This window comes from Rattus norvegicus, chromosome 1 (genome assembly GCF_036323735.1).
Source record: "Rattus norvegicus strain BN/NHsdMcwi chromosome 1, GRCr8, whole genome shotgun sequence".
NCBI lineage: Eukaryota > Metazoa > Chordata > Mammalia > Rodentia > Muridae > Rattus > Rattus norvegicus.
Genome location: NC_086019.1, coordinates 269323074 through 269343776, shown reverse-complemented (window position 1 = coordinate 269343776; position 20703 = coordinate 269323074). Strand labels below are relative to the sequence as shown.

At 38.1% G+C, this 20703-nt stretch overlaps 1 protein-coding gene across 1 annotated transcript in view; it reads left to right on the top strand.

Annotated features, from left to right (window-relative positions):
* Window positions 1-20304, top strand: part of Fam204a (family with sequence similarity 204, member A) — a 29300-nt gene extending 8996 nt beyond the window's left edge. The window contains exons 6-8 of the mRNA NM_001107448.3: window positions 5760-5849; window positions 18418-18524; window positions 19006-20304. Of these exons, the coding sequence (NP_001100918.1) occupies window positions 5760-5849; window positions 18418-18524; window positions 19006-19057 (249 nt within the window). The 3' untranslated portion in view covers window positions 19058-20304. The remainder of the gene's footprint in view (window positions 1-5759; window positions 5850-18417; window positions 18525-19005) is intronic.
* Window positions 20305-20703: the final 399 nt, after the last annotated feature.

Genomic DNA, 20703 nt, shown 5'->3' with positions numbered 1-20703 from the left:
AATTTTAACCTCTTAAGATAGTTGAAGAAACAGAAGGTAGCATTACGTGACTTAAAACCAACAGCAGGTAAGATGTAAGACTTAAACTTAACTCATTTGCCCCAATCTGAATTTTTCTAAAGTGATAGATAAGTTTAGTTTTTAACTTAGTTTTATGTGACTTATATATAAAATAGCAAAATCATCACATGTAACTAACTTCTAAATATATAACTTAGATTTATATGTATATCTCACTCCTTCCTCTTCTTTATGGAAAAATTACATCGTTTTGCTCCTAGATATTTAAATTCAGTCATAATTAAACAAATTTCAGTAGATAATTTATTTGTATTATGCTTTAGAGATTGAATATATTGTCCAAATAAATATTTAAGTTAGATTTATATAAAAATACAGTGTGATGTAGTTGGGCTTAAAGAGCTTTAGTCACATATTGAAAGGAATCCCTCATGTGCACATGTGGAGTGAGTCCCTAAGCCTGATGCTTGGGAAATCCTACACACACATACATTTACTGTTGTGCATTCTGGACATTTGTAGGACAGCTTTATTGATTAGAGGTCAGCTGTTGTCTTATGCGAACCTTTTACGTAGTGTCTTTAGGTAAAATTTCTACTTGTAGCCAAATTGCCATTCCTAAACATACCTGATCTCTGATGTTTTATCCTTAATTCTCATTCAAGTAAAAACTGTGGCGAGTACAGCAAGGCACTGCAGCTATAGTAATAGCCTGCAGCTCGAGCTTCTCTTCTGGTGTGGTAGACTTGTGTAAGTCAGGACTTCTTTGAGGGTCTTTCTGAAAGTCCAAAAAGTTTGGAATCTTAAATCATGTTTGATTACAACTTACTAACCTAGAGTTGAATTCTTGAGTCTAGGATCTAAGCCCCTGGAGTTGTAACCTCACTGAAAAGTCATCTTGATATCAGAGATAAGAGCAACATTTAATATTTAATGGATGGTTGCTATATTTGAACAAGGGGCGAAATAGTTTAGAGCTCATGGCTTTATATTTACAGGATTTCAGTGAGAGAACTAGAGCCATAGACTTTTAGAGACATACCCCAGATTGCTCAGTTCTTGATTGGAAGATTTACTTCGTTTGACTTTCTCAGCAGCATTCTAGGCAAAGTGCTATGAACTTATGGTCTTTTAATGGTGATGGGCATGTATAATAAAGGAATTTTGAATGTATTTGAAATGTTTATTCTTAATAGATACACAATAGAATAAAAAATTTTCAGAGCCCAAAGAAGCAATTCTATTTACTTTTAGTAAATTATAAGAACAAGCCAGGCATCATACATACATTATCCCTATAAACTCAGCACTCTGAGATGTGAGTAGGGCAATAACTTTCCAGCCAACCTGTGTTGCAGGATATTTGATGACACTGTGAACCCTGAGATTGTGTTATTCACTGAAAAAAGAAAACAAACAACTGTTTCTGGTATGTTGTGCTTCAGTCCTTAGTACACACCTTTAATCTCTTTGGCTGGAATATAGACACGCCCTTAGTACACGCCTTTACTTCCAAACAAGGAAGGTTTGAAAGTTTGAAAGTGATGTCTAATTGAGTAGCAGACAGAGTGACAAACTAGAGAAGGAGTTGACAGAATGGGATATGCCCAACTCTAAGGAGAAGCGAGGAAAGAGAAGCTACTTGAGCAGTGCAGAGAGGAAGAAGAGGCAGTTTTATGGGGATGGTTGTAGAGAGAAGAGAGAACAAGCTAGAGACAAGTGAGAACAGAAGAAGCCAGAATATGAGAAGGAGCATAGAAGATGAGACCATATTGCCACAGTTAGTTTGAGACCTAGCGGAGCGAAAGCCAGAGGCCAAGAGAGAAGCCAGTTTGAATCAACCAATGTGGAGAGGAGTTTGAGCCAAAACAACTGAGTTGACCAGCCAGCCAGAGCTCAGAGAGAGCTAGAAACGGGTGAGCTTACCCAGTAATAAGTCTCAGAGGCTGAAAACATTGTAGGCTTAAGTAAAATTGTACAGAGGCTAGGAGGTTCCAGGGCTAGGCCTAAGTTAGCAGATGGAGGCAGTATGCCTCCAAGATGATAATTACTACAGGAGAATAAGAGATACTTTTACTTTTACAAACCTGGGGTACAGTGTAAGACCCTGTCTTAAAACAAAACTGGGGGCCGGGGGGGCGGGGCAGAGATAGAGATAGATTGAGATTGTATGAAAGAAGAAAAAATTCAAGAATCAGTTATATATATATATATATATATATATATATATATATATATATACACATATATATACACACACACACACATACATACATATATATGTGTGTGTATTATATCTATATCTATATATCTTTTAAAAGAACTGTTATTGGAGACAAAGTTGACATTGTAGTAGAAACTTAGGATTTTATTTCTAGAAATAAGTTTTGTTCATCCAAGCCAATAATCTTACTGTCTTTGGGAAGCTGAGGGTTAAGAGTAAGCACATAGAACTGTGACCACATTTCTTCTGAATGCTTAGGGGAATGGGGATTGGTTGAGTAGTGGTAAGGTAGACTGGTAATGTTAACTGATTCCTTTATTTGGCTTTGAGACAAGTCCAGATTGACCTCATACTTTATTATGGAGTCAAGGAGGACCTTAAACAACTTTTTTTGTTTATTTGTTGTTTGTTTTAGGCAAGGTCTTACTACTAGCCCTCTGGGTCTCCAGGAACTCATTGGAGACCAGGCCGGCCTTGAACTCTGCCTTCTTTTGCTGGGATTAAAGGACTGTACCTTCAGGGACCTTGAGCTTCTCCTCCTATATCCACCCCTTGGATTCAAGTGTGTGTCACTGTTATGCTAGATTACACGCAGTGCTAGGGATCAAATCCAGGGTTTGATTTATTTTAGGCATTACTACCAAGAGATGTTCTCCAGCCTGATTTTATTCTCAAGTGAAACTTTATTTAAGCTCAGCAATTTATAAGATTTTCTATAATAAAGGAGTTTTCTCTTCCCTGTTTGGCATTCAGTGCTAAGCTATAGCTCTATGTACCAGAGGGACATTAACAAGTTGATTCAATAGAATGGTTAAATATGTCTTGGGATCTGTTGGTTACTTGGGATCTGTTGGTTACTTTGGGCACTATATGCAGTAAGGTAAGAAGCCTAGATAATCTGAAGGGAGCACAGGTACTGTGCATAGCACATGTGGCAGTCTTAAGGGAGGATTAGTGAACAGGTTACAAAGGTGGGAGAGTGGAACTAGTCTGGGTGATCGCTTGGGTAAACAATGAATTAAGGAATTCAGCTACCTCAGACTTTGAGATACAAGAAAATTAAATTTGATATTAACATATACATTATCTGTCTCAGAGGCATTTGAGGAAATCTTTATACTGCAAAGGGAGTAAAATGCTATTGTATTTCCGTTTTATAAATAAATAACTTCATTTCCATTATAGATTAAATATGATATTCTAAATGGGGACTGTAAACCTCTAATTGTACTATACTGAGAGCTCAGGATAAAGATACCCTTGAACCCTGAAGAGATACAGAGGTCAGAAAAAGTGTCAGATCCTCTGGAACTTGAATTCCAGGCAGTTGTGAGCCCTGACTTTGGTGTTGGGATCTGAACTTGGGTTCACTGGAAGTTTAGCAAGTATTCTTAACTGCTGAGCCATGGGTCCAGTCCTAAGAAATACAGTTTTTATTTGTTGCAGATAAATTTGTATTGATAAGCATGACAGTATATTATTCCTTTTTGATTGTAAGAGCATTATTACGTCAATGTTACTCTCATGGAATTCTTTTCAGGGCTTCAGTATAGGTTGGTTCCTTCTGTTCTTACTGCAGACATGGATTACTGCACTGCAACTTGAGTGCCCTAGTACTGGCTGAGTGAAAGCCTCCTGTGTGGAAGGAACTGGGTGTGATTTGGGGGTACTCCAAGCTAGTTACTGTACATAGAGTTTGCCTTTATTAAACAGAACCCAAGAAAGGAGAAAGATAGTATGTCAGAGGAACAAGTTTAAAAGTACAGATACAAAGCTTAGTGATGCAGGCTTGGTGTCGGACATGAGGAAAGGTGACAAAGTTCAGTCTGTAAGGCAGCATACTGGGTAATGTCTGATATGAGTCTGAAAAAATTGGAAGGCTTTTTTTTTAAGGAAAGTATGTCAGAGGTACTGGTAACATTAATAAGACGGCAGATGTGGCCAGAGATTAGGAGGTATAGCGTTGTTATAGATGAGGCTGAGAGAGAGATAAACCTGTTAGCCAGGTAGTTGATCTATATTCTGGTACAAGATCCTTAGCTTAGCTTTTCATGAACCCAAATAAACAGTTTGTAGATTTGCACGATTGGCAGGTGAGAGCTGGTGCACAGACCTCAGTGGGAGTGGCACAGTCAGAGCCTCCTGAGAATGAAATGTATTTGGAAAGAGTCCGCCATAGTATTTGCACCAGCCTGAGAAGAATTCTGCAGACAAACAAGACAAGGAAATTTCTGGAGATTGTACAGGAGTACAGGCATTAGAATCATGTGGCTTGAGTCAGAGATAACAAAAGGCAGTTAGTTTAATGGAAGTCTCCAGCTACTGTGGGAAGCTAGTTGACTACTTAAGTCTTTGGGTGAGTTGTGATAAGAAATCTTATCCAGATGTCAGGTAAAGGACTCACTAGCTTCTGCTGCTAGTCTTCCTAGGTAGGTGACGTTGCAGTTACTAAAATCATCATCTCAGCAGCAATACAACAATGCAAAATCACCCTCTCTTGACTGCTGTGATCAAGTATTTACTGCAGGAAGAGCTTTTCTCAGCATTTTTGCTGTTATATTAGGAGGAAGTTTGTATGAGGTCCAAGATTTACTGTGTTGAAATGAAAGAATAGGTGGCAACTGTTAAGATTGTCTTCCAAGAAGCACATATTAGATCACGTAAAACTTCTGTGTTCTGTAGTAACTGTTCACAGCTAGACCTTGTTTACATCCAAGTGTCTTTTGGTAAGTGTGTAATGAGCCCTACCTAGTTTGGTAATTCCGTGACATTTAAATTTTTGATTTCTTGAAGTATTTTTAGTAAATTAAAATATTTCCATAGAAAAATAAAATAATTATTTGTTGCTTTCTTCTCTGTATAGTAGTCAGCTTAGCAGACCTAGTTGAAGATGGTGAAAGGCTATAGAGTGAAGTGTTGAGCTGCAGGAATGGGCTGTGGTTGAGAATTCAGAGTGCAGACCTGGATGTGGGTGGCTTTACACCTTACAGACTGATGTCAGCCAAGTCGAGTAATTTATGTCTATTTCCACCTCTTACAAACAGGCTAACATTTCATGGAGATGTCAGAGTGCAAGTGACAGCATTTATAGAATAAACCCAGAATAATCCGGATGAACACTCCATAATTTTGATCCCTGGCTGTCATTAACATTACTGTTATTAGTCTCTGGTTCCACCTCCCCCAACCCCCAAATCTGAATTTTTTTTTTCAGAGCTGGGGACCGAACCCAGGCCTTGTGCTTGCTAGGCAAGCGCTCTACCACTGAGCTAAATCCCCAACCCCCCAAATCTGAATTTGCATTTCCTTTTTACTGTTAGCTTGAGAAATCTGGGGACCCTGAGTAGCCACGGAATGTTTCAGAAACATCCATGAATGGGAGTTGATGCAGACCTGCATAGGGGTATTGAGGGGGTGAATGGAAGAGGCATTTGCTGTAGTCCTGTGCAGTCTCAGTTAGCAAGTGATTAACTGTCTTTTCTTCTCGTAACTTGTCTTTGGTTTTCCTTTGTAGTCAGGCCTTGAGAAGAGCATTGACCAGGCTGTGGAGGAGTGGGATGTTGAGAAGGCTGAGGAGCTCAGCAACCAGCTAGCTACTCGAGAGGTAAGTCAGACTCCGTCCAGCTCTCTTTTTGCCCTCATACTTCTCTCCCATTCGACTGTTTGCTTTGAAATCTAGATTTTATGTTGACTTTATTGCTTTAAATTTATTCTGGTCTAAAACTTAGGATGAAAATTATACATAATTGATATTTGATCCTAGTTTTATTTGGCCTACAGCAGTTTTTTTGCTTTATCTGTTTTTGAGGTTGGTGTTGTTTTTCAGGGATGATTCGAAGGGTGCCTTTATTTTTCCCGTAGGGTCTAGCTCAGTTTATCCCTGCTGGGTACAGCTATGTGTTCTGCAGTCACACCCTGCAGCCTTAGTCCTTGCTTACTGTCTCTTCCTGTAGATTCTGTACATACTGGTCAGTTTTGTGGGGTTTCAGCTAATTCTCCCATAGTCTGTAGTAGTGTAAAACTAAATATAGTTTAATATATTTCCAGCTGTAGAAGGTCACAAGATGCTTCTGACTCATGTTCTTGGAGATAGACCTGTCACTCACACTTAATGTATTTCCCTGTTCTATAGTTTCTTTTGCTTTATACACTGAAAAAAGTGAAAAATCTACTTCCTAGTTTGTATTCTTAGTACTTGACTCCCTGTCTACATAGCACACAGCACTCCTTGGTGTTCAGTCACATAAAAAACATCTTATCTCATCTATGCAAATTGCTGGCCATTTCTTAGTGTTCTAACTCACAGACTTTTTGTTTTATTTTGTTTTTTGGTTTTTGGTTTTTTTTTCTGTTTTCTAATCAGAAATTAGAAAGTTCTATTTCATAGATTATTCTATGGAAATATGGTTGCATTTATCCATCATCAGTTGTCTAAAAACCCACCATTTATAGCCATCATGATTGTGTGTGTGTGTGTGTGTGTGTGTGTGTGTGTGTGTGTGTGTGTGAATTTTTGCCTGTTTTTACATGCAGCCCTTAAAAACGTTGTGGATTTTTATGTGTGGATTAGACAAATTCCAAAGAAAGGCTGAAGGATTTTAAGTTTGTCTTAAATCTTTAAGAATAATTGGTCACAATAATATTTCTGTATATACGTGTGTAACTGAGTATAATTTAGTATAGCTGTGTAACTGAGTAGCATCGAACACACTCACACCACTGTGCAGATTCTCCCACTACTTGTCTCTAGAAGTCTCCATCTTGGAAAACGGAAGCTCCACACCTAAACTGCTACTCTGCAGTCTGCTCTCCACTCTTTGTTGACAGCAGGCCATTTGCCTGTGCATTCAGGTTCTGTAGGTGCCTCATGTAAGTCATGTGCTTATGATTTGTGTCCAGAGTATTTCTTTAGCATAACATCCTTAGAGATCATTGCGCTGGAGTGTACGTTGGAATGCTTGTCCATTTCAAGACTGGTTACCGCTGTGCCATATTTGGGGTATTATGCCACCGTTTGTGCATTAAATTACTAGTAGACACTGCTTCCACTGTTTAACTACAGTGAACCATGCACCTGTAAATATGAGTATACTAACATCTGTTTGAATGTCCTTTATATCCAGAAACAAAATTGCTGCATTATTTAAGAAAGAAAAATGCACGTCAGGCATGTGGAATGTTTTTAATTTGTGGGGATACTGTGACTCAGCATAGCCATCAAAGTTCTGACAGATTTCTTGTAGCTGAACATCAACGAAATATTCTTTGTATTTGCTATTTTTATATAAGATATTTACTCTTCCCATCTTCTAATGCTCTTTCTGCTTAGTTTGATAATCTCTTTTATTTTTAAAAATGCTGTATTCTGATTCAGTGGGTGTGGCTCTTGCTGGATATAGTAGTATTTCATCACTATTTTGAAAGGGAAAGATAAAAGCTCATTTATTAAAATGAACTTGAGGATGTGTTAAATTGTGCTACAAGTTCAGTAAGACTCCCTACTATTGATTATCTGGGGCTTCTTCAGTGTAAGATCCCTGCATGTCAATCTGTGCTTTATTTCTTATCCCTATAAGTTAATCTTTGCTTTCACTCAACAAACATGGTATGTGTTGTTGGTGTGGTACTTAGATCTCATCCAGAAGTGAGCTGTTAGAAGTAATGACTTGGTTTCTTAAAAGTATAGTTAACTCCTGAGATAACAAGATTATATCAATTAGCGAATGTCATGTGCAGCATTTGACAGGGTGGCCCTGGACACATGAGGGAATGGTAGGGAGGAGCAGTGCTTATGGGCTTAGACAGGACTTCAGGTGTTAGATTTCTACCATGGCTCTAAAGATTCAGACTGGGGAGGACATCAGGATGGGACTAGGGAAGAGTGGGATCCAATGAGGTTGAAATCTCATAGGGCACTCATAGCCAATCATCAGGTTGTGTCTTTACCAAGTTGTTGGTTTAGAAGCTGGTGGCAGCTTTATATGGATTGGGAATGAAGCCTTTGAGGGAGCTGGTGCTTAACTGCATCTCTGCTGAGGAAGTATCTCACCCTGTGCCTCTTGTTGAACAGGTGTCTCTTGAGTGGTTTGAAAGGTTCCAGGACTGTGTGATGTTGGTTTTGGGTGCTGGTCTGGGCTTGCTGGATTGTTCTAGTAAAGCCCAAGACACAACCTAAGAAGACAGGAGGACTCTGGTGTGTGGTTGGTAGATGGTTTTAGAAGTGCTGTGTGCTTGTCTTCAGTTGCACTCTTCAGGGTTACAGGACGCAAGCTAGTACTCTCTTATTTTCGTTCATTGTTCTTTTGGAGACCCAAGAGTACATAGCAGACTCCTTCCCTCAGTCAGTTATCTTGGACTTTTTGTCTTGGTTGAGGAAGAAAAGATGAGGCAAAGCATAGTTTATTAGTCCTTCTACCTAAAACCAGGAAAGTTTTCAGAGAAGAATCTGTTTCATTGCAGGTTCTGAGTTCCATTTAGCAGAGTTTTATTTAATATTAAGGACATCGTGCAATTTGAGGCCAGGGAGGTTACTCAGTGGGAAAGCTGCTTACTGTACAAGCGAGCAGCCTGAGCTTGATCACAGGAATTCATGTGAAGGTGGGAGGAGAGAACTTACAGAGTTGTCTTCCGGTCTTCATACACAGTAAATGCCCCCCAAACGCACACCATATGCACCCATATAAAAATGTTAATCAGAAAAGGTGCCAACAAGTTGGTTCAGTCGAAGACCTGGCATGGTAGAAGGGAAGAACTGACCTAGATGTGTATATACTTACACACACACACACACACACACACACACACACACACACACACACACACAAATGAATTTTTTTAAAGAAGAAAGTTATAAAATTTGAAGAAAAGTTTTTCTTTAATCCATATACTTTAGATTTGCATTTATTCTAATAATTTGCATACTAACAAAGTCATATCCTGTTTTCTAACATTGTACTCTGTTGCTGTGTTCCTTTAGTTTAAAATAGCTTCTTGTCCTTATTTTTAAGTTCGTGTTTTTCAGGAAAGGCTAGTTAATACACACCCTGCAGTTTTGTTTTGTCTAGTATTTCCTCATAGTGAGTCACAGCAGTAACCATGAGCCCTTCTCAGACTATCCAGAGACACATCTCTGTGCCACTTTCTGTTGGTTTGACTTTGATGAGGGTGATAGCTCTGAGTTTTTCCCCTTTGTGATGACTAAGTACCGTATGGATAGACAGTTTGAGGCTACAGCACTCCCTTGTTACATCTAGTTCAGCATCTGTTGCTGGTTCTTTTATTGTGTTTTTTTATTGTAAGTTATTATTGTGATTGCCAAATAACTTTAGATCTTTAAAGCAATGTTTACTTCTAATCATCTCTGTGTGTGTTTGTGTGTGTGTGTGTGTGTGTGTGTGTGTGTTTGTGTGTGTGTTCATTTGCTCAAGAAAACTTAAGTGAGTGTAGGTGTCGTATCTCCTGGAACTGGGGAGTTGTAAGCTACCTGGTGTAGGTGCTGGGACTTGAGTTCTAGACCTCTCTATGAGTAACAAGTGCTCTTAACTTTGAACCGTCTCTCCAGCCCCTCTTGACAGTACTTTTATTACTTGGCAATGAAGATTAATAGTTAGCTTAAATGTGAGGTATTATATGTGAGGTATTTGTTTTCTGAATCCATATCAAATCTCATGAGTATGAGCAGTTTTCTAAATGGTGTGCTAGTGTGGGAAGGAGTTGCATGGATTATGGTGTACCAACCTTGTGTTAATAATTTCACCTTGGCCCTGGTGAGTTTCCTTGCTACATATGTGTTCAACTACCTGAAAAAACATTCAGAGCTGTCCCTCTGGGGTCTTAGAAATGGGGATTTTCTTGGAGGACACCGGGATTGTAGTTTGGTGTCTTCTCATTTGTCATTTTAGAAGTTGAAGTTTTATAATGCTGACTAGGCATTTTATTTCAAGGTCTTACCTTCCCTGTCATACTGTATGACAAATGAGATTGCTTTAGAAAAGATAACATTTTCCTCAATTGTTTTTATGCTTTGATACATATGTAAAGCTGTGTTCTGGTATTGTGTTTAATGAATTCTGGTCAAAAGAAAAACCAGCAGTTTATATCCTGGATAATTGAAAGGACAGATGGGTCATGATTGCAATTGTGACACAGAGTTAGAAAGATGCCAGTGCTGTGCCCACTCATGGAGCGCCCTTCAGGGATGTCCAGTCAAGAAAAGCTTTGGCAAGAAATGTTGCCATCTTTATATTCTCATATATCATCCCTTAGTCCAGTCACTGTGATGATGAGATGGGATTTTACAGAAGTGTGAGTTTGGGGCAGAAACCTTCTATGAATAGAGTGTATGTATGCATGGTAGGTGTCCTTTTGAAATTCAGGTAGATTGGTTTTTAATAACAGCAGCGTTTGCTTTTCTCAAGAAGCAGTGACTGGGACCTGCTGATAAAGCCTTTGCTCAGAGGCACAGACCCCAGAGTTCTTAAAGCCCTTTCCAGCCATAGGTGAAGCTCATTTTGATGTTTAACATTTAAAAGCCTGTGAAGTGAGTAGGGCAGCATCAATTTTGTGAAAAATGAAGTTAAAAGTAGAACCATGTCTGTGAATAGACCTTGAAAACATCCCTCAAGAGAGTATGTCAAAATTAGGCTGTTGGTGCGATCTCATTGTGACACAGTAAAGCATGTAATTTCCCAGAAGCATGTCCCTTACATTTGTGATGACTGAGTTTAGTTGGAATCTGGTTTGGGGGAAGAGGGTAACTTAAGTGTCTTGTGTCTAAGTGTAAGCTGGGCTGTCTTTTCAGTGTTTGCCGTGTAGCTGCAGACTGCTGAGAATGCTCTTCCTGCCCCTCTGACCATTCCATAATTGTGTTACACTGATGAAGCTGTTCCAATTTCAAAAAACCAGTTTCTTTCTTTAAACTCTTGTTTGGGGCATGTCTGGCTGAACTGACCCCTGACTTGGCAGGACATTCTCTGTTGATTGACTGTGGACTGTGATCTTTGAAAATAACATCTTCTACCTATTATCCTCAGCTGTCTTTTCTGATGTTGTCCTTATCATAAGGCACAGTGCAGTCATAGAGACCTGTAGAAACAAGTACTTTTAAATTCAGTTGGAGTATTATATATGGTAAAAAGGACCTTTTTCTAAACATCTTTTAGCTTGTGGAGATAAAAACCAACTTCACTTGGTAGCAAAGCAATGTTCCCACCTTCAAATGAGTCACTGCACATTTAACTAAATATATTCCTTAGATATACTTCAGTCTATCTGTCCAGTGTCAAAATGGACAAAATGGGCCTGTTCTATTTTCATAAATACTCTTTTGGGAAGAAATATCTTGAAACCAAGTGTCTGAGTTAAAACTGTTTGTTGATACACAGTACCATATACAGAACAATATACTCCAATTAGCCATTATAAAAATTTATTGCTAGAACATTCAGCCCTGCTGAAGAAGGTCAGATCCCTCCTTTAGTTGTAAGTATTGTGATTTCTGGCGTCTGAAGAGTGGGTAAAAGCAGTAAAAATACAATATGGATTTTATGAGTGTGTGCACACACGCACGCGCGCGCACACACAAGCACACGTAATGCATCTTTATTCCAACCAATATTTTATATTTCTGGAAAGGAGATATTGTAGTTAGCTGGAGGTATGTTTAACAAATGCTGTCAACCATGAGTTTTCTCTAAAAGAAGGTGGTAGGCTTTACTTAATCATTTTGTGTGGATATCTGCAGACTCTGGCAAAATATATTTGTCCTGCCTTCCAGTTCTGACCTTTTCTTGATCGACTTCTCTTTCTAGTAGTAAGAACAGTTTAGCAACATTTTCCTTTTGGTATATTTCACTGGCACATTGGCAGTAGGAAAGAGGATAGGGCACTGGTGAGAAAAAGCCCTCTCAGGGAATGGGCTGCCAGTCAGCTCTACCAGCTCCTAGTGGAGGTGAGAGCTCTGTCCTTGGGGCAGTATGTGTCTGCTGAGGATCATCCAGAACCGAATACGACGGTCATCTCTCAGTATTTTTTAATTCAAACATATCTCTGTCTTATCCTCCTGTCTGCACATAGTCTTAGTGGCCTTAAAATGGTAGCTTTAATTTTTTTAAAGCCTTATTCTCCTTAACTCTAACAAATAAATCAGTTGTTACATGTAGAGGAACTTAGCACAGTGCATGGATTAAGCATTGTCTGACCCCGTGAGGGAAGGACTGGGTGAATTCCTTTACATCTAGTTTAAAGACGTTTTCTTTCCTATAAAAATCCTGCAGCTTTGAAGACAGAGCTTGTTGGCCTCAGGAAAGTAGGATGGGTATTTAGCGAAGGGCATCCCTGTGTTTTTCAGGTGTGCTTATTCACATCTCATTGCATTGTGGATGCTTTCTTAACCTCTGGGGTCTGGCTGGGTGTTCACCTTGAATGGCATTCCTTATGTGCTGTCTTAATTATGTTTATCTGTGCTTTTAACTAACCTTAAAAAAGATTTCAGATGTTACAAGTCTAATTAAAGAGACAGACAAAGCACAGTTTATACTGTAGATTTTTTTTCTGCAGTTCAATTAATCAGCATGTTTTCTCTTTTAATTAAAACCATTTTAGTAAATTAAAGCCCACAGCAAAACACATATATAATTTGTTTGTAATTAGCTCTTAATTGGTGGTAGTTGAAGCTTAGCACCCTTGGTTTCTTTCTTCATGATTGCCATTTTATTAGCAGCCAGTCATTAATTAATCTTTTTCTAATTAGCTTATAAAACTGTTGATGGCACATTATTGTAAATGTGATTTTAAGTTCAAAGCTTGTTAATAGGCTTTCTTACTTAGAAGAACAGAGATAAAGAAATTGCTGAAAACAGTACTACAGTTCTTTCAAAAAACTGTCTTTCTTATGGGGGCTGTGTAAAGCATCTAACAGCTTATGGTTAATTTTTTTAATGCCTTTTTCCCCTTTATGAATGGAATAAGTTGCTTGAATATGAATGTCAATATCCAGGAGTAGTTTCAATAGTGTAATATTTTTTCCTTTTGTTTAGAATCCTGTAGTCTACATATAATTTGAAGTTATTAAAACAGGTATTATATAAACTATTTTATTATTAAATCAGTGTTGAGTAATGGGCCATATCATATGCATATATATGTGTATCTATTTTCTTAGTATGTTTTAAATTGGGATTTGATGGTTATGATTGAAATAAACTGGCAGGAAATTATAGGTATCAAAGTAATAAATAAGTATATATTTAGTTATACATCCAGACACTTATGTGATGTACAAACATAGGCAAACATGTCAGCCTGTGTGTGCATACACACTTCAAGATGACAATGAAACAAGATATGATAATTCAAAGAGAAGAACTTGGTCGAAAAGTCAGTTGAGTGACGAGGTGGGCCATAGCTTGGGCTGCAGTCAGAACTCTGGCATCCCAGGTGTGGCCATGGTGAGAAAGACCAATGTGACATAAGCATCTGAAGTTTACTGTGGCAGAGACACCTCAGGTGGGTTTGCATGATCCATTAGCCTTGTTATGTTCTTTGTTAAAATACACTGGCATCCTAAGCTGTTTTTAAAAATCAATTATTGCAAAGTTTTGAAACTTAATTTTAAAACACAGCAGAACCGGCCATTAGAAGTGCTTATTCTTTCCTCTTGAACTTTTGTGTTTTTCAACTTTGACTGTTTCTTTGCTTGTTTTTCAGAAGGCATTTTATGATGGCATGCGAGAGACACTAGAAAGGGATAGCTGACAAGGAAAAAATTAAAAATTGGATAAAAAGTAAATGAATAATGTCATATTACTAAAAAGATGAGAGGCTAATTTGTGCCGACTTTTTGCTAATTTTGTTCAAGCTTCAAAATGAGGAGCTGTCACCCGTTCTGTGTAGCGCTGATGACAGTGCCAATGATCCATGAAATAAGCTGCCGCTGGCTTTGTTCTGATAAGAATGAACAAATCTGCACAGTGTTCGGCTCCCAGAATCTCATTTTCATACTTGCATGCAGGCAAAAAGAAATAAGCTGTTTGCAGGCTTGATTAATCAGACATTGGAGGGTTTTTTGTCTCTTTGATCTCTTTCGTCTCCTAGGTAACTTGCTTGACATTAATGTTGAGCTTGAGTAAAGACAATCAGGAATTGTCGACCAAACTGATATAAAAATTAAAGACCTTAACACTTTAAGTACTCCAGTAATGGTTCCGCTTTACTTCAGAAAACATCTGTTTTCATTTAATTAAAGAACAAAAGGGAACGGCATAAATATTTTTCATAGAGACCTATTATTCTATAAAAAGTTAAAGTATGATAATTGGTATTTTAAAATAAGTGCCTTGAAAGTGTTCAAAAGGGAGAAAAACTTCATGACTCTGTTACAAGCTAGTAATTTTGAGATGACTAAAATATTTTATAAAATGGATAAGCAGTTTATGGTTGTGTTAAATTAGGCTGTCGGAATCAGATGTTTCAAATGATTATCAGGAAACTTTATGGCAACATTTGCAAGAGGTACTAACTTTATTTTGAAGTTTTTTTAGATCTCCACTGTGTTTATAAGGATGTGCCATTATATCTATTTTATGACCCAATATGATTTACACACACTGAACCTGTAAAATTGAAAGGAATTAAAAAAATGTCGCGGTGCATTTGCTCGAGGTTGTGCAGACGCCTTCACAAATCTTCCAAGTGGCTGTAAAGATGAATGCCTCAAGGGTCCAGCCAGGGCCCTGCTTTTCCAACCAGCTAAAGCCCTTATCTTAAATCCAAGCAAAGTACCATTAATCTTTTTGAAAGACCTTTTATGGCTTTTAATATATCCCAAATTAGAACATTTTACACCCTTGGTTCCTGAAATATGGTGATAAAAAGCCTTTAGAGCTTAATTTTCCTTACCGCATGCTCTGACCAATTTGCAGTTCTTTGTGATAATGTTTAGACACCTTAATTAAAATGCAGCAAAATATTGGATGTTCTATATGGAAAATGCTGATACTTTGGCTACACATTCAAGAAATTCTGTATGCATTTTTTTTTCATTAAAAAAGTCTCCTCACATTGTGTTACTATAGTTATCTGATGACCCCAAACTGTTTTATTATTATTTTTTTATTTAATATATAAACCATTGAGCAAGCTTTTGGGGTGTTTACATTGGCCAGGAAGATGAATTTTTTTCTTTTAGAGAAGTAAAAGAGTAATTCTAGTCTGCCTATTTTATTTGTTTGTCATAGAGATGTACAGCACAATATTCTTTTATATTCTGAAATTCAGGTTTGTCATCTTGACTAAAAAATATGTTTCTTCTTGATGGGCTCTTCATTAACGGTCTTATTATCCTTTTGTATTTCTAGATATCCTTGTTCCATTTCATTCTCCACAGAGATGAGTAAAACACATTCATTTAAGAATGCAAAAGTCAAAACTACTATAGATTTTCACTATCCATAGAAACCAAAAGCTTTTTTTCTGTAAACACACACACACACACACACACACACACACACACCCCAACCATAGAACAGCCTTGTTGTAGTGTTTATTGGTTGAGTGAAGAACATTCCATTTAACCTGGTCCTTAGTCTAAAGTGGGTAGAAAACGCACCCTTTAGGAGCATTGTGTGAAATTGCTTCTAGGAATGTGGTATGGAGCCCACTGTGCAGTATAAAGAATTCTTAAAGATTATGCTGTGCCTTGATCGTGGTCTTTGCAACTTTACCTCAGTGCTGGTGATTCTGTGCTTGGCTTTGATGTAGCTTTGTAGGAATACTGGAAGCATTTCCATCTGGTCGGGTGGAGAGTCCGTTCATTTGAGCGTCTTGACTTGTCTGTACCATATCTGGGCAACTCAGACTAGGAACTTCAGTATTAATAATACAGAGCTGTAGCTTGGTTTTTACAACAGTTTGGGAAAGAACTTTCACTCATGGTAATGGTGTATAGCAGATACGGTTTCCATGAATTTAAATATAATACCAAGTAGCTGAGAGGTAAATAGGACTTTGACCTGGGGGAGTTAGTAAACCATATCACCCATCACTGTTTCATTTGGTTTGTTGTAAAAGTACCAGATATTAACCAATTACACCACTAGGGCATCTTACTTGGTTTGTAATGCAAAGGCATGGAATTAACAGGGAAATAGAGATGTTCAGGGAATGAATGTTGCAGGATGGAGATTAAGCCATCCGCATGAATGCTGTGCATCTTAAACACAGGTCACAGCTGCTCTTGGTGACAGAAGACAACTTCTTAGGTTCACTTAGTACCCTTCAGGTATCCAGTTTTATTCCCATACCTCTTAGTCCCCTTGTGTTTAGCTGCAGTTATGTGATTAACACTGATCAGAAACATATCTGTGTAATTTTATGAGCCAATAGGAGATCCTCTGCTTCTGCCACATTCTGATACCACAAGATGTATGAGGGCCCTGCTGCCTTCAGGGACTTCAGTGAAACAAATAAAAGTTAAGCCATTGCTATTTGTAGATTCTTTTGACACTATAGTAGCCACTGCATTAACCTGAGCAGAGGGTGCTAACTTAAGTTTTTTTCATGTATGACAAGTACATAGGGTTTCAGTAAAAGGAATTTTATCTTAGTGAATAATGATGCCACAGCGCCTTTCTTGAGTTTCCTTTTCTCCTGAGATATAGTAATGCTCAGCCCCTTGATTAACCTTTAACATTTTTAAAATCTGAGTGTGTGTGTGTGTGTGTGTGTGTGTGTGTGTGTGTGTGTGTGTGTACACCTATGTTCTATGGTTCAGGTGTAGAAAGGGAATAGCCTTGAATATCAGTTCAGACTTTACATCTTGTTTGAGGCAGGATCTCTGTGTCATGGTCCCCTATCCCATCCTACCTTGCAAGCTGTGTGTTTTGCCCTAATCAGAGAGGAAGAATCTGTCTGAGTTTTAGAGATCTGACAAGATCAGCTGAAAGATGTGTCAAGCATTGCAGATTTCACCTTGCTAAGTTGATATCTTGTACTTGAGCTCTTTAGTTCCATCCATACCTTCTTAAACTGCCGAGCAGATCTCTAAAACTCAGATTTTGATAGGATAATTTCACTGGCTGCGTGTGTGTCCTTGTTCTACCAGTCTGCCTGTCTTCTAACATCTGTTTAGTTGAATGAAAGAATAGAAAATCCAAGAAACATCAGAAAGATTGAAAGCCTGTGTTGGTATAAATCTTTCTTTGTTTTGAGACAGAGTCTAGCTATGTATCCCTGAGTGGCCTGGTGCTCACTATGCTATGCATACAGCTTTACCTCACTGGATAGGATCCTTTTACTGGGATTCCAGGTGTGTCCCACCATGCCAACCTGGATTCATCCTAGTTCTTAGTGGATTTGAGTCACACATACATGGACAGTTTACATTAAACTTATGTACTGGTATTGCTGCCTAGGGATGCTCCTAGGAAATGCTTTGCAAGCTGGTGAGTGCTAGAGAAATGCAGAAGCAGAGACTTACAGGCTGAGCTAGAGAAGACATCTGGGTTTGGGTTCATGTTAGATGAATCTTGTAAGGCAGCAGTTAGAAGTCAGGAAAGCCTGAGCACAGGAGCAGCTGGATCCTGGAGTCCAGCTTCTCTACTTCCTGATTCCCCCTATATTCTTTTCTCTCTCAGAGACTTAAAAGCTGTTGCCCATCATGCAGAGTGTATTTATGAAGTAGTAATTAGCTTCCCCATGTTTCATTAATCCCATCTGTGACTGCCAATCAGAGCCTCTGATCAGCATGCGATAACTGGTGTGACCATACTGAGCCACTGTAATTCTAGCCCAGAGCAAAGAAAGTTGACGTCTCTGTCAGTCTGTTTTCAGCCTTATCAGGACAAATTCCCACTCAGCCTACAGAGTAGCTGAGGGAGCTTGCAGGGCCTCATGACTGCTGTAGTGGACCTCAAAGGGTCTGAGTTTGGGAAGGATTTCCATCCAGGAGATGGGGCAAGTAGGACAGTGGATATTTGGGTAGTGAAGAGAAATCAAAACCATATCTATAGATTTGTTATGCCTCATTCAAGGGGCCTGAACATAGGATTTCTTAGTTTTAAACATGGCTTCTGAACAATGTACTCCCAATGTTTTGTACTATTATAATTCTTGCAGTACTAGCTAGAATATTTCTTTTCACATTTTCTTTCCTTTTTTCCTCCCATAATTCTTAGCTTGGTGTAAAAATTGCCAAAGCAATTGCCTGCCACAAGTTTGTTAAAGCCAAAAAGGAGGCTGAAAATTCACAGGCTGCTCGAAAGAAGAAGAAACTGGCGTGGGGGTAAGTTCACTTAAGACTTGTGTCCTGAGATAGAAGAGTTGACTCAGCATTTAAGAGCACCAGGGTTCAGTTCCAAGCACATACTTGCCTACGACCGGGCAGTTCCAGGGGATTTGATGCCCTCTTCTGGGTGTGGGGACCAGGCATGCATATTGTAAACAGACACATGCAGGCAAAATAACCAGGCACACAAACTAAAAATAATTTTTTAAACTTAAAGAAAAAAAAAAGAAATCATGATTCTGTTGAGTTGGTAGGAATTGTGGAAAAGTCTGCTCATCCGTGGAATCCAGTTTGTAGGCCACTTCCCCAGGGTCTTATGTCTCAGTGAAAGTAGTTGTGAGGTGGTAAACATGGAGGCCTTACCTCAGCCAGTGCTGTTTGTAAAAGTGTCAGTGCTTTGGGTGCTTACAAAATATGTTACTTTAGTATAGTATTTTATTTTAGAAATAAGTTAAGATTTTTATGCTCTTCATTTTAGGTTTGAAGCAAAGAAGAGATGGGAAACCAAAAGCAACATGGGCTATATGTGACCTTGCAGAGTTCTTCAAGACATTTATTTATAGCTGTCATGCTTCATTTGCTGAAAAGATTTTCTGGGTTGGGTTAAATATGTCAGGAAATTGATAAAGTTAGAAAAAGATAAGCATAAAACTTCAGAGCTGATCATAAACCCTTCAATCTGTTTTCTCAGAAGTTTTTGATGGAAAAGAACATTTTTATATTTTTGTAAGAAAGTTAAGCATATGTACAAGAAAAAAAGATAGGTATTTATTTGTTTGTATAAACATACAGTTTAAGATCAATTTTGTGTTTGATCTGTTTGGTCTAGCATAGCCTGTGAGGTCCTTCGACTTCCTTATCTGTTCTTAGCATGACTGTACTTTTTCTAGGATTGTGTTTTTAAGATTGGCTTTGTTTATAATGGATTAGTCATAAATAGTTTTTCAAGTTACTGATTTTACAAATGACTTTAGTTACTTTAATGCATTAAATATAATTATTGCTTCTTTTTGGAGGTAAAAGTAATATTACTTAGTCACATAGTAAGAGCAGTTGATTAATTTTTTTGTGCAGTGTTAGTGCAAATAATTAGAGTAAAAGGTGAACATACTATATTATTTGGATAATGATTTAAATTCAGATTTGCCTAGAAAATACCTTTCTCAATATCTCTCAACAATGTGTTTCTTTATGTTATGATTGTTTATGAAAAGGAAATGGTCTGGTTGTGCTAGACAGACAGTTGTAACTCAAGATAACATAACTTTGGATTGTCTAAGTGATTGTTTGTTTTAACCCCTTCTCCTGGAAACTCTTTGAAAGATGGAATGAATTAATGAGACAAAAGAGAGAACTGATACCTGGGAAGTCACTGTCCTTAGGTGTGTGTTTATAGTCCTAAGGGGAAGAGGTTTTAGAAGTCATTTGATAACTAGCAAGACCATATGTGGATATGTGAGAAGTGAGTCATGAACATGATTGTATCATTTTAGACTTAAAATAGTCACTGTTTTATTAACATATGGTGTTATGAAAATTTTCTCTATATGAAGAGTAAGTGGGTAATTAAGAGCCCAAAAATCGGGGGTTGGAGAGAGCTAGCTCAGCTGTTAAGAGCACTGAATGTTCATCTAGAGATCCTGAATTCAGTTCCCAGCAACCACACGGTGGCTCACAACCATTTGTAATGAGATCTGATGTCTTCTTCTAGTGTGTCTGAAGACAGCTCCAATGTACTCATATAAATAAAATAAGACCTAGGGAGCCAATGAGTGTTTAAAAAAAAAAAGTCCAAATATCAAATCTTACCTTCATTTAGTTGAGAAGAAGCAAAGAGCAAAAAGCAAGATCTAGGAGAATGGATATCCACTGACTCATCTTAATGAAAAGGTATCTTCATAGATGTTCCTGAGTACTCACTTACAGCAACCTACTTTGGACTCCTAATGGGTGAATATGTGTTTAATGATACAGGAATATTTTTTCCACCCACTGTACACCTAATTCCTAGTATGGATCGTTTTGTATTTAAGGCCCTAGAACATGAGTTCTCCTTGGGGCTCTGCCTTAATTTTGTATTTCCTTAAATTTACTTCCATAGGTCTAGTGACTTTTAACAATGTATTTTTCATGTGGGTCAGACTTAGGAGCCTGTGACTTAGAGTCTAGTTTCCCA